Raw genomic sequence first — 13,558 nt, 5'->3', positions numbered from 1 at the left:
GTGAATCTAAGACATATTCAAGGAATATATATATATATTAGCAACACCATCCTATTAGAAATTATTTCCCAGCATTCTTTCCTATTGAAACCACCCATTCCTTCTTGTCGCTTCAGTTATAACTTGTGTTCAGAGATGGTAACGAGTAATTGTGGATTGGGTTTCTTTATATTTATATATTATTTATTATTTTTTAATAATAAATTTAGATATTTATATTTTATTTATTAAATTTTAAGTATCCATTGAATATCTATTATTTAATAAAAAATAAAATAATAATATGTATTTTTGAAGCATGCATGCATACATACATACATACATACATACATATATATATATATATATATATATATAATGATAAAATAATAAATATATTGTTTTCTTGAGTGATTTTTCTCCCAATTTGATTATTCACAATTAGATTTTTATTATTTTTCTAAAATTTATTTTTTAATATTTTATTTATTTTTAATTAAATAACACAATTTGTTTCAGTTTTTATATTGGTAGGTTTATCTCAATCTTAAATAGACGCGTTGATATTTATTTGATTTTTAATTCTATAAATTTTTATTTTTTATTATAAAATTAAATAAAAATATTAAAAATTTTGCAGAACATGATTATATTCATTGCAAGAACCTATTTATTTTTTATCACACAGTTAAATAACAATTTAACAAGTTATTAATTTTTTTAACTTAATAGAATTCATGGCTCGAGTCATGAGTCTAACTGGTTAATATTAATTGATTAAAAATTAGATTTTTAAATATTTTGTAGTTGCGTGATTTATGGTATAAGGCATAAAAAAAACCAAAAAAATATGCGAAAAAAAGAGAGCTTCTAGACTAGAAAGGGGTGACAGTGTGAAAAATTTTAGACCGATGTATCTCTTAGAGGCTGTGTAGGTAAAATACATTCAATATATGATGTTTAAACATTTTGTGTGACAATCACACTTTAGTACGGAGAATCAAAACTGATGTGTTCACGATTCCATTACCACACACATCAACAATTCCATTCCATTCGTTTCGCATATGAAGTAAGTGGTAAGATTTTTTTTAATTACATCCATTTTTTATTTTTTGTTTCTTATAAATATATTTAACTAAAAATAATTTTCTCTTGCAAACTATGATTCTTGGACACGATCCAAGTCTGATAAAGCTTTTTGTGAACATACATATGCAAATTGATAATTGAAAAACAAAGATGAAATAATTGCTCAGATATACATTAAAACAAATTAAAAAAATAAAAATAAGAACAAAAAAATAGTATAAATAAATTAAGTGTAGAGTGATAAATATTGTAAGTATAAAGAATAAAAAATAATATTTTTTTCCAAAAAATATGTAAAGGAATAACTAAAAGAATATTAGAAAATAATGAATATAAAAATAAAAAATAGTGACAAATAGGTCAAGTGTAAAGAAAAAAAAATACAAACAATTTTTTTTAAAATTCCAAAAAATTATAAATCAACCATTGCTATAATACCCGCTTCCAAGAAAAATTAATAACTTTTTACAAATCTATCATTTTCTACATGAAACATCATTTCGATGCTCATAGAAATATATGTTCCGTGAAGAGTATTTTATATTTTAGATTACTATAAAAGATTGTTGTTGTCTTTGTGTAATTCTTGAATTTTCTTTTTATTAATCCAATGAAATATACTCTATTATAGTAAAAAAAATAATATTTTTAAGTTGTGTTAATAATATTTTTAAATATTTTGCAGTTGCACAAATAATTTTTAATTTATTTAATTAAATATATGAATAATTTATTTAATTTATAATTGAGTTTTTTTATATAAAAAAACATATGAAATGTCTTTATATTTTTTTTATATAACACATGTTTTACAAAAAAGATAGTTTTTGAAAATATGATATTGTTTGTTTTTTAAAATGTTTTTTTGCATGAAAACATATGAAATTAATATTTTTTATTTTTAAAAAATTATTTTTTATTTTTTAAATTATATAATATACTGATATCAAAAATAATTTTTTTAAAATAAAAAACATTAATTTTAAGTAAAATTACTTTTTGAAAAATAATGAAACACAGTTTTTATGCGAAAACAAACGTCTCTTTTACTAAAATAACTGTACGGTCCCAACAGCGGAAAGACTGAGGTTTTTCCGTCAATGTGATATTGGCTGACTTCTATTTATTCTATTCAATCCTCCCCTCCCCTCTTCATTTCCCTTCAAGAAAACTCTTTCAAGGTTCATTACATTTTCTAGTAACATTATCTGTTTACCATTGAATTGCTTTCGTTTTCCTTGGTAGCTTTACAATTAACTTCTATTAATTTATAAGTAGCTACAATGTTCCTAAGGGGAATTCATCTAATTTTGTGCAGGAAAATGGCTCTTCTTGGGTTTCTTTTAGTGGGGTTTCTCTCCTCTGTCTCTTCTGTTCATGGATATTATGGAGGTTGGATTAACGCTCACGCCACTTTCTATGGAGGTGGCGATGCTTCAGGGACAATGGGTATGTGAGACACGCATTCTTTTTTTAATAGGAAAATCATGTACATGCAAGCTCTATGATGTATAATCTTCCTACAATATTGTCCTGGCTAACCTTAGCTGGGTTGTGTTTTAAGGTGGGGCTTGTGGCTATGGAAATCTGTACAGCCAGGGTTATGGCACTAACACAGCAGCACTGAGCACTGCATTGTTCGACAATGGTTTGAGCTGTGGTGCTTGCTTTGAGATCAGATGTGTAAATGATCCACAGTGGTGCCTGCCTGGCGTAATTGTGGTCACCGCTACCAACTTCTGCCCTCCCGGCGGCTGGTGTGATCCTCCCAACCATCATTTTGATCTCTCTCAACCTGTCTTCCAACACATTGCCCAATATAGAGCCGGAATTGTCCCAGTAATCTACAGAAGGTAGGTTAATTAATCAACACTTTTATATGCTTTATCAATTCCGCTCAGAACTTCATAACCTAATTACAGATTAATGAGGTTACGGATTGTTATAGGGTAAGATGCATGAGGAGCGGAGGCATTCGGTTCACCATCAATGGCCACTCATACTTCAATTTAGTCCTGATTACCAATGTTGGGGCTGCTGGCGATGTGCATTCAGTGGCCATCAAAGGTTCGAGAACTGGGTGGCAAGCAATGTCGAGAAACTGGGGCCAAAACTGGCAGAGTAACTCTTACCTTAATGGACAGAGTCTCTCTTTTGTAGTGACGACAAGCGATGGCCGCAGTGTGGTTTCTTACAATGTCGCCCCTGCTGGTTGGTCCTTTGGGCAGACGTACAGTGGAGGGCAGTTTAGGTACTAGCAACGATTGCCTGTCTTGGAAAAAGGCATGCAGAATATGCAGTATTATCAAGCAACACGCCGGCGGCAACATTATTGAAGACGTAGTACATACTGTGTTTGTTGCAAGACAGAAAATATATGGTCAACAATGGGTCCATGTCTCTTATGAAATGGCCCTAATTCCCACTTTCCTATCCCATGAGCCAAGGCTTCATTTTTACTGCAGGAGTGTGTGCATGAATATATACGTCCAAAGGCAGCTGCTCGATGACTGCTAGGACATTTCAAATTACAAGTACAAGTAAATTTTAAAATGCTTGTGGTAAGAAAAAGGTCATTGTTGGAAGCTCTTAGTTCACTGTGCCCTTGTTTGTATTTGATCTGCAAAATAAATGTACCTTTTGATATGGTTAATTTTAATGAAAGTGAGATCTCAACCCTTTCTTTTTCCTTCCTTTTAATGTTGATGATTTTCCAAAAATGGATTAAGCTTCATAATGAAAGAGATTAATAAACTGATTATAATTATATATTTCGTGGTGGAATGTCATAAATTCCTTTCATGAACTAAATAAATCCTTTTATTTGCACCATGTATTTTTTTATTAATTAATTCATCAAAAATGAAAAAACCTAAATGATATCTATCTGGTCAGTAATGAAATTAGCTGCGGATACATGCACATGTGTATGTTAACATATGAGTATGATAGCTCTAACCATCTAAATAATATTAATAATTTTTTATCATACCGCGGGGCAGTTGCCCCTGCATTCCCAACCTATGTCTTGTCCCTGGCAATAAAACAGGAAATAAATTTTAAAGAGGTAGATGCCATTGTAATGCTTCGGTTCAGCGTATGTTTATAAGCTATAAACTATAATATAAAAAATTTGAATTTTTTTTTAAATTAAATTTTTAATTTTTTTTAAATTATTTTGATGTTCTAATATCAAAAATAATCTTAAATAAAAATTATTTTAAAAAACAATTAATATTATATTATTATCGAATACCGTAACATTTGCTATCGAACATTTGATGTCATTTGGTCCTGCATCAAGCACTGCATGGTACTCTAATGCAATCTCTCCCAATTCTACAAACTGTTTTTTATTTCTAAAAAGGGCATAGATATCGATTAAGCTCGCCCATCATGCTGCAAGTACTGCTTGATGGTTAAAAAACCTATAATAAAATGTCATTTTGCATTTTAAGATACTATTGGGTTTTGTCGGCAGGTTATTCAGTTTTGGAGATTGACACGGGAAAAATGTTGTGCAAAGTTGCAAACAAAGCACTTCACAGCTTAAGCTGGAGGAGACCTTCACACGTTGCCGGCCCCCCCCCGACCCCCCCCCCCCACCATGTGGGTGCAAGATTTTTTTTTTTCTATTTATTGCAAGATCTAATATATTTTTTTTACAAGTTTTAATAACTAATAGTATATAATAATAATAATAACAATAATAATAATAAAAAAAAATCAAGGTACATTTATCATATGGTCCTATTTTTATATCACGTTATTAAACAGATTGTAGAGACAAAAGTCGTAGTGAATGATGAGATATTGCCGGGAGCGGAGCAAGAAAAAAAAATTAAAGGAAGCAAATTAAAAATTAAGAGGAATAAAGTTAAATTTTTAATTATTTTTATAATATTTACAGGGGAGGAGATTGGGAAAAAAATTTCCTGCAGGGGCTGGGGCCCCTGCCTCCGCCACTAGATATTGCCTTAATTGTTTGTTCACACGATTAATAAGATTTCTATGAAAGCCTTTGTGAGGAAGCTAGCCGATGAGGAGACATGCTAGACTTGGAAAATTGAACGTGTTCCTGTTGTGTTAAAAAAATAATTGTTTTTGTATGTCCATACATGTAAAAATATTTTATTTTTTATTTTTTATTTTATTTTTTATTTTATAATTTTATTAGAAACTCACACCGATAAGAACACAAGCTTTGATTTTGCCGATATGACTTTAAAATTATCATAAACAATTATATTATTCCAAGTAAAATTATAATCTTGTAAAATCTTTTTTATCTAAAGAAGTGGTGTGCAACAACTTCCAACAACAATTTATTTGGCTTCAACAATTGATAAAAAAAATTGAATTTTATTTCTTGCTTATCCATGCTGCTAAATTTTCATCAACATAAAAACAACCTCTTGTTCTATTTTTTCTATCATCATTGTTACCAACCCAATTAACATTTGAGTAACTTCGAGTTTTTTAAATACCAAATACTATAATCAGACATGACACTTAAGTATTTCAAGATTTTGTTGAGTGTAGTAAGATATGATTCTTTTGGATTAGATTGAAATCTAGCTCACACACTAATACTAAAACTAATATTAGGTCTGGTTGTAGTTATATAGAACAAACTTCTTATCATGTTTTTATAAAATGTGGAATCAATACATTTACTTGTTGGGTCTGAACTGATCTTGATAGAAGTGCTCATGAGGGTTCAAGTATAACTCATACCTTCCATACCAAACTTGTTAACTATATTTCGGTGCATACTTTGATTGAGAAATATTGCTTAACTTGTATGCCAAGAAAGAAGTTTAATTCACCAATCATACTTATTTCAAATTTAGATTTCATCTCATTAGCAAACTCATGAGAAAGTGAATCATGAGTAGCTCAATACACAATGTCATCAACATAAATTTGAATAATAAGTGTTTCATTACCTATTTTTCTTATAAATAGTGTCTTGTCAGTAGATCTCTTTGAAAACAATTATCTAATAGGTATTTTGTTAATTGTTCATACCAGGCTCGCGGTGCTTGTTTTAAATCATATAGGGCTTTTTTCAATCTGTCCACGTGATCAAGAAACAAATAATTAGTGAAACCTTTAGGTTGTTCTACATATAACTATTCTTGTGAAATCCCATTGAAGAAAGCACTCTTCACATCCATTTGGTATAGTTTGAAGTTCTAGTGATAAGCAAATGCAAGCAGTATGCAAACAGACTCCACACGAGCTACTGTGCAAATGTTTCATCAAAATCAATTCCTTCGACTAATAAGTATCCTTGTATAACTAGTCTTGCTTTATCAATTATAACTATTCCATGCTCATTTGATTTTTTTCCAATTATGTTATGAATGTCACGATGTAGAACCAACTCCCATGTATCATTTTTAATGAACTAATTCAGTTCTTCATGCACGACATTGATCTAGTTTTCATCTTGTAGAGTTTGGTTAACCTTTTTAGGTTTAACTTATGACAAACAACATACATATGAGACTTGATTAACTTATTTTTTCCTGAACCTCGTACCTTTTCTATTTTTCCAATGATTATGCTTTATCCATGAGGAAGGGTTTTTTTCTTTCTTTCTTTAGACTTCAAATTTTTTAAATTGACCTTTACCTCTTGACTTATGTTTAGAACAACCACTATCTTAATACTACAAATTTTTATTCATAGTTGTTAGTACAATGTGTATGACTAAACATTATTTTTCTTAATTACCCATTAATTTTTCATTTTTCTTTTATTAGAACTTTCAATCTCGTTAGAATTCTCATAACTTAGTGACTTATCACTTTTCTTATTTATAGTATATAATTAATTTAAGGTTAAATCAACCTTTTAATTTAAATTTTGATAAACAATTTTTTGTTTACATGTCCTTCAATTTCGCAATGCTGATAGGTCGGGATAAACTTACTTTTCAACTTACCTTTTTTGACGTTTGATTTTTTTATTAGCATAAAAGGTTCCTTACCATTTACAAAGCTAATCCCGTTGGAGGAGGAAGATATAAACATATTATTGATAGATTTTCTATATGTCATGTATCCTAATCTTGTACAATTAGTACTGACCTTTTAAGTTTTCAACAGTTCATCAAGTTTTTATGTCGCTGACAGTTCTTATGACTGTTTGCATATAGTTAAGTCATTTTCAAGTGCTATGACTTTTCTAAAAGATCTAGATATCTCTACTTCTGATAGATTTAGAGCTTATGCTAGATTGTTCTTCTCATTCTCCATATCTATCAGTTTATTAAACAATTTCTTATTCAATTCCTGGACTTTCACAATATCTTCATGCAAATCGTCATAAGTTTTCTGCAAGCTTAGTTCATGACGACAATAATAAAAATAATAATTGAATCACTATAATTTATGACAGTCTGATTTGTGTTAGAATTACATAATATCTCAATAATTTGTTTCATGTCAATGGAACCATTAACAGTGTTAGAAAGAGTAATAAAAGCACATTTATTATCAGATGATGGATTAGAATTTTAAAAGTCAGATTCATCACTTAAGATGACATTAAGAGCTTTTCCTTATTTCTTTTGAAATTAGGGTATTCACTTCTCAAGTGACCACATCCTGAACATTCAAAATACTTAAGTCTTTTTCAAGATTCAATTTTAATTTTTCTTTCATTTTTTGATTCATTTCTTTTGACAAAATCATTTACCTTTTTTCCTTCATCAATTTTCTTCTTCTTAAACATGAATTTTTTGAATTTCTTAGCTATAAGAGCTATATCTTTATTATTAAGATCATTAGAAGAGTAGTCATGTTTTTCCTTATAAAATTTAAATGCAATAAACTTACCTTTCTTTTGATGTAGCAATGTAGATTTATATACCTACAATGGACTTACCTTTCTTTTGATAGACTTACTAGTTCTTCAACACATACAGTATTAAGATCCTTGCTTCCTTTAATGGCTATTACCTTTGGCCCAAATCTTTCAGATAAGGATCTTAGGATCTTTCTTACAATTAATGCATCTTCCACTTCATCTTTAGATTGAACTTGGAATTCATAATGTCATTAAGTTTAATATAAAACTCATTAAAAGATTTATCTTCCAACATTCTAATTTCTTTAAATTTTGAGGTTAACATTTATAATTTGGAGTTTTCACTAATTTTGTTCCCTCATAAGTAATTTTAAGAATATTTTAAGCTTCATTAGCTATTTCACACATAGATATTATTTTAACTCATCAAGAAAAACTATTATAAATATAGCTTTTAGACCTTTTGTTATTCCAATTATAATTAGCAGCATTATTTATGTTCTATTATGCCAAAAACGTTTCAGGTTTGATTCATCTTTGGTCTAATAAGAGCCATGCTTTATCATTTACTAATTTGAGAAAAGCTCTTATTCTAACCTTCTAGTAAGTATAGTTTTTTCCATTGAATTGTGGTGGTGAACTCAGTATTAACATATTCAATCATGAAAAATAAATCTCACTCTTATAGAGTGAACTTACTTTAATACTATTTGAAAGTTCCATTTCTTGTTTATCATCTATTAACAGATGATTTGATAACACTTTGTAAACACTAATCAGTAATTAAACAAATAAAAAATTCATAAAATTTAAAAGCACAAGGTAGTTGGTTACAAAGGGAAAACCTTTTAAAGAACTTTTCAAAAGATAAAAAAACCCTTCTGGGTAGCCAAATTTAGGATTAACAATTTTTTCACTAGTTTGAATGATTGTAAGAGGAATATCTCTAAACACATTTCTTTATGTCTATAATACCTTACTTGTTGAGATAACGAGCCATGTTATTTTTCCTACCCTAGTATCTTATTAGTACATTTGACGATCTTTAAATTGTTGTCATCCTAACTGAAACCTCTAGTTGCTAATAGTTCACACAAGAACTCCCTCTAAGAGTCTGTAGGCTCTCCAACTCTTTAAGGACCAATTCTTCTCGAGAATTGCCTACACACTCCTCATGTGTCAAAAGTATGTGCTATGAAACTCTGTGTAAACTCCTTAACTGGTTGACACATTTGCTTCAATGTAATTGATGCTTATGTTATGAAACTCTCTTCTAAAGCATATGAGGCATGTCTTTCTTTAGACTTAACCTTCCTTACATACATGTCTTATGTGATAAGGATAAGGATGGTCTTCAAGTTTTCTAGTCTATCTAACAAACTACTAATGAGTTCTACAAAAATACGGATAAAGTTATCTTTGGATAATATTTTCTATTTTATCTGAACTTATCTCTTAAATAATCTAAATTAATCAGATAATTATAGAGAAGATAATGAAGATACTACTAACTAATCTTGATAAACTTCTATTATAGCCAAATTATCTTTTTACTAACCATAAAAAGATCTTTACTAATCTAAGTACAAAAATAATTAATACAAGAACGAACATTTGTATTATGCAAATTTAACAAATGATGAACAATCTTCTAAATTCTTCAATGTTTTTTTGAATGATAGTTCTTAACAATATAATTAAAGTCTTATTAACCACTTATATTTAACCACTTGTTTGTTAATGACAAGTAGTAGAAAATAACAATTTTATTCCTAACTTACCCCATAAAACCTTCCAAAAGTAGCTAAGAGATTTAACATTATGATAAAAAAAACAATTCTTTTAGGAACCATATGAAGCCGAGTTATCTCTTTAAAGAATAAGTTTGCCATACTAGTTATTTATGATAAGATATAAAATGTGTCATATTAGAAAACCTGTCTACAACCTAAAAAATAAGTCTATTATACTAGTTGCATCATCCTACTCATTTTTAATGCTAATAAACCTACAAAAAAATCCTTAGATATTTCAACCTAAGGTTCTTTAGGTAAAGAGTGTACAAACCATGACACAAAACTTTAGACTTAGCTCATCTACATGTTATGCACCTATCATAAATTCTCTGCAGATGTCTTTTCATTTGAGGCCAATAAAAGTACTAATGTAAAATATCTAAAGTCTTAACAACCCTATAATGTCATATTAAACCACCTTCACGAGCTTTACAAATAAACAACTCATGTATAAAATAATTAGACAAACATAATCCTTTTTATTTAAACAAATATCCATTAAACCTATAAAAATTTCAAATCTTGAATTCTCACATGATTTATAAATTTGGCCAAAATCTTCATCATTAACACATAAACCTTTCATATACTCAAGTCCTAATAATCTAGCATTTAAACTTGAAAGAAGTACACAACTTCACGATAGTACATCAATCACTCTATTTTTCTTATCCTGCTTGTATTTTCTCACATATGAAAACATTTTAATAAACTTAACCCACTAGGCATGTTATCGATTCAACTCCTTTTGGAACTTTAGATGTTCAGTTCCCCTAATAAATGGCAACCCACTAGTAATCTTATTAGGAAAAATATCCTCATAATCATGTAATAAAGAAACACAAAGATAGACTATAAAGATCAAGTTCATTAGTGTTAAAATACGTCTCTTTATGCATGAGTAAAATCATAAATATATCATAAAAATAAGTAGTCTTAATCTCACTTTTTTTTGCATAAAAACCAACTTGTTTCTTTATTTTTTTTCACACTCTTCTTTTCTTACCCTTTCTTTCTTTTCTCTTCTCCTGATCAAAACCTTATCTTTTTCCATCTTGTTTAAAACTATTCTCTTAAGGATCCCATGATTTTCACCCTTCCTTACATCCTCGTATGGTTGTTCTGAACTTTTAGCTTTACCTTTCTTTTACAATTTTACTTGATCTTTATAAATCTATATAAAGGTACAAGTGTGAAAGTTTTCTCATCATTTTTAAGAAAGTATCTATTCCTAAACCCCTCCTGCTTGACTTTCCTATTAAATTGCCAAAGACACCTCAATAATAGATGGGTAGCATATATGTGAACAACATCACTCAAAATCTCAACCTTATACTTTCTAACCAAAAAAGATATCAAAATCTATTTAGTAACTCTAACTTCTCCACATCAACTTAACCATTTAATTTCTATAAGGTCTTTCATGCTTAATAATATTCACATTTAATTTTCTAACAAATGTAACACTAGCAATGTTAGCAAAACTCACACTATCAATAATCATATTACATAACTTGTTACTTATATAACGTCTAGTATAAAATACGTTCTTCATTTGTTGCTTCAAATCATCATTTTTAATTTGAATATTGAATGACCTCCTAATCACCAAACCTATTCATCAATTAGATACTTAATATCATGAAAACCATCCTTTTTATATGCTTTCTTATGGCTAATATAATCATATAGTTAAACTCCCCTATGTTTACGAGTTTGTTATTGAAACCTAGCATCATGTTTATGATCAAAATCCTTGACCTTTTCATTTGTATTTTTGGATATAGAGTCCTCTAGAGATGAAATATCTCATTTAAGAGGCTTTCTACTATTAGGACTTCTACTAACCCATCTTGAAGGTGACATGACCAAAAGATATAAGATTGATGTCTTTCAAGTATAAGAGTATCAAAGTAATAAATAACCTAACAAGACTGCGATCATACCATAAGGAGGTTAACTATAAAAATTATAAACAACAACAACAACAACAATAATAAGAGGAAGAAGAAGAAGAAAAAGTTAAAGAGAACTTTGAGATGAAATATTAATGTGAAGATTAAACAATAAAAATAAATGTCAAGGTTAAAGGATCCACTAATGGTATTTCAAACAAGTACAGTACAAGATTTTTTTATTACTTAAGTGAAAACCAAGTGTTATATACAATGATTAGTACTTAAAAGTGTATTTTTATCAAGGTTTTATATCATCATTTTGCACTTGAAGTATCAATAACTCCTTAATTAAAGCATGTTTTATAATAGCATATCTAATAATATAAGATACCTTTAATTTATGGTAAATGTTCATTTTAAATGCAGGCCTATCACATAAATGAAAGGATTTATTGATGACTTTAAGAACTTAAATTGCAAGGCCTATCATCATTTTGCACTTGAAGTATCAATGACTCCTTAACTAAAATATGTTTTATAATAATATATCTAATAATATGAGATACCTTTAATTTGTGGTAAATGTTCATCTTAAATGCAAGCTTATCACATAAATAAAATGATTAATTAATGATTTTAAGTACTGAAATTGAAAGGACAAACAGATGACCAAACTTATAAAAAAGATACTAGTGCAGTCCAAACTAGAACACTGTTCGGTAATTAGGTCATATCTGGAGCTGTAGATGTCAAATTTAGGTCTACTTTATATGGATGGAAATGTAAGACATAGGCCTACAACTTTCATATGGAGTCGAAGATTTTAAAAGGTCATTTTCAAGTCCAAATTATAGCCACAACGAAGAAGGTTAAATTTGTCCTGCAACCCAGACACTGTTTAGTGTTTAGCCTATATCTAGAGTTCTAAATGTCCAAATAACCTTAATGTTTTTTTCTAGAAAACTGAGATAATTTTCTTTAACTTTCATGTGGAGGTTTAGTTTAAATTCTGACGTTATCAATTAAATGTCAGACAAGAAGATAAGAATTGGCCACCCACTCAATAATTAGTCATCAAATCAATAGTTTTCAATTTTAGCCTATAAAAGGAGGCATTTGCCATGCATTTAGGCATCTTGGTTTCCAAATCAAGATCATGCTTTTGCTTTCTCTCTTTGTATTTTTGTAATGCTTAAGTTTTGCTTTTATTAATATCTTGTTTATGCCTTTCATTTCTTTTCCTTTACTTTGTTAACTTTTATCTTATTTATGTTCTTATCTTTTTTATTTATATTTCTCTTTTTTATATGTTTAGCTAAGTTTATTATATGAAGATGAAAATGTTACACTAATGGTGTAAGAATAAGTATAGTGTAAACATAACATGGACTTTAATATTTGATACTAACATGATTTATATTTGTTATCTTATTCACGCTTAATACTTTACTTGTTAAATAGTTAATCTAGATTTATGTTGTATAACACTTGGTACAACAAATACTTAGCACTTTCATAGCCTTACTGTATGGTATAACCAACACTTGTGCTATGAAAAAAACTTAATTTGTTGTTAACATAAGTTATAATCATGAATACCTGACAATATTTACAAGTATTAACATTATTCGAATAAGATAACTAATGTAATCATGTTAACCATTTACAATTTGATTAGAGCCTTCTTTATATGTTTTTTCTAGTTGATTAATAAGAGTTTATACTATACTTGTTTGAAATATAATTAATGGATCCTCTAACCTTGATATTAGTTTTTATCATTGTTTGATCCTCACATTGATCTTTCATCTCAATGTTCTCATCAATTTTTTCTTTTTCTTTTTCTTCTGCTTCTTTTTCTATTATTATTATTGTTTTGTTGTTGTTGTTGTTTATAATTTATACAATTAACCTCCGTGTAGTTTGATCCCATTCTTGCCGGGTTATTTATTACTTTGACACTCCTGCACTTGG

General features: G+C 28.8%; 1 protein-coding gene across 2 annotated transcripts; it reads left to right on the top strand.

The window, feature by feature from the left end:
* Positions 1-2,178: 2,178 nt before the first annotated feature.
* Positions 2,179-3,758, top strand: LOC105109460 (expansin-A10-like). 2 transcript variants are annotated; one of them, XM_011004181.1, is made up of 4 exons: positions 2,179-2,252; positions 2,390-2,520; positions 2,636-2,924; positions 3,020-3,758. In XM_011004181.1, exons 2-4 carry the CDS (start codon positions 2,394-2,396, stop codon positions 3,327-3,329), a joined length of 726 nt encoding a protein of 241 aa, XP_011002483.1. In that variant the 5' UTR covers positions 2,179-2,252; positions 2,390-2,393; the 3' UTR covers positions 3,330-3,758. The 2 variants fall into 2 exon arrangements, with proteins under 2 accessions (XP_011002483.1, XP_011002484.1); XM_011004182.1 differs by having other exon boundaries at positions 2,245-2,269.
* Positions 3,759-13,558: the final 9,800 nt, after the last annotated feature.

Source organism: Populus euphratica, unplaced genomic scaffold, assembly GCF_000495115.2.
Source record: "Populus euphratica unplaced genomic scaffold, PopEup_1.0 scaffold216.1, whole genome shotgun sequence".
Taxonomy (NCBI): Eukaryota; Viridiplantae; Streptophyta; class Magnoliopsida; order Malpighiales; family Salicaceae; genus Populus; species Populus euphratica.
The sequence above is the reverse complement of the archived record's forward strand: the minus strand, read 5'-3'. Positions and strand labels throughout refer to the sequence as shown.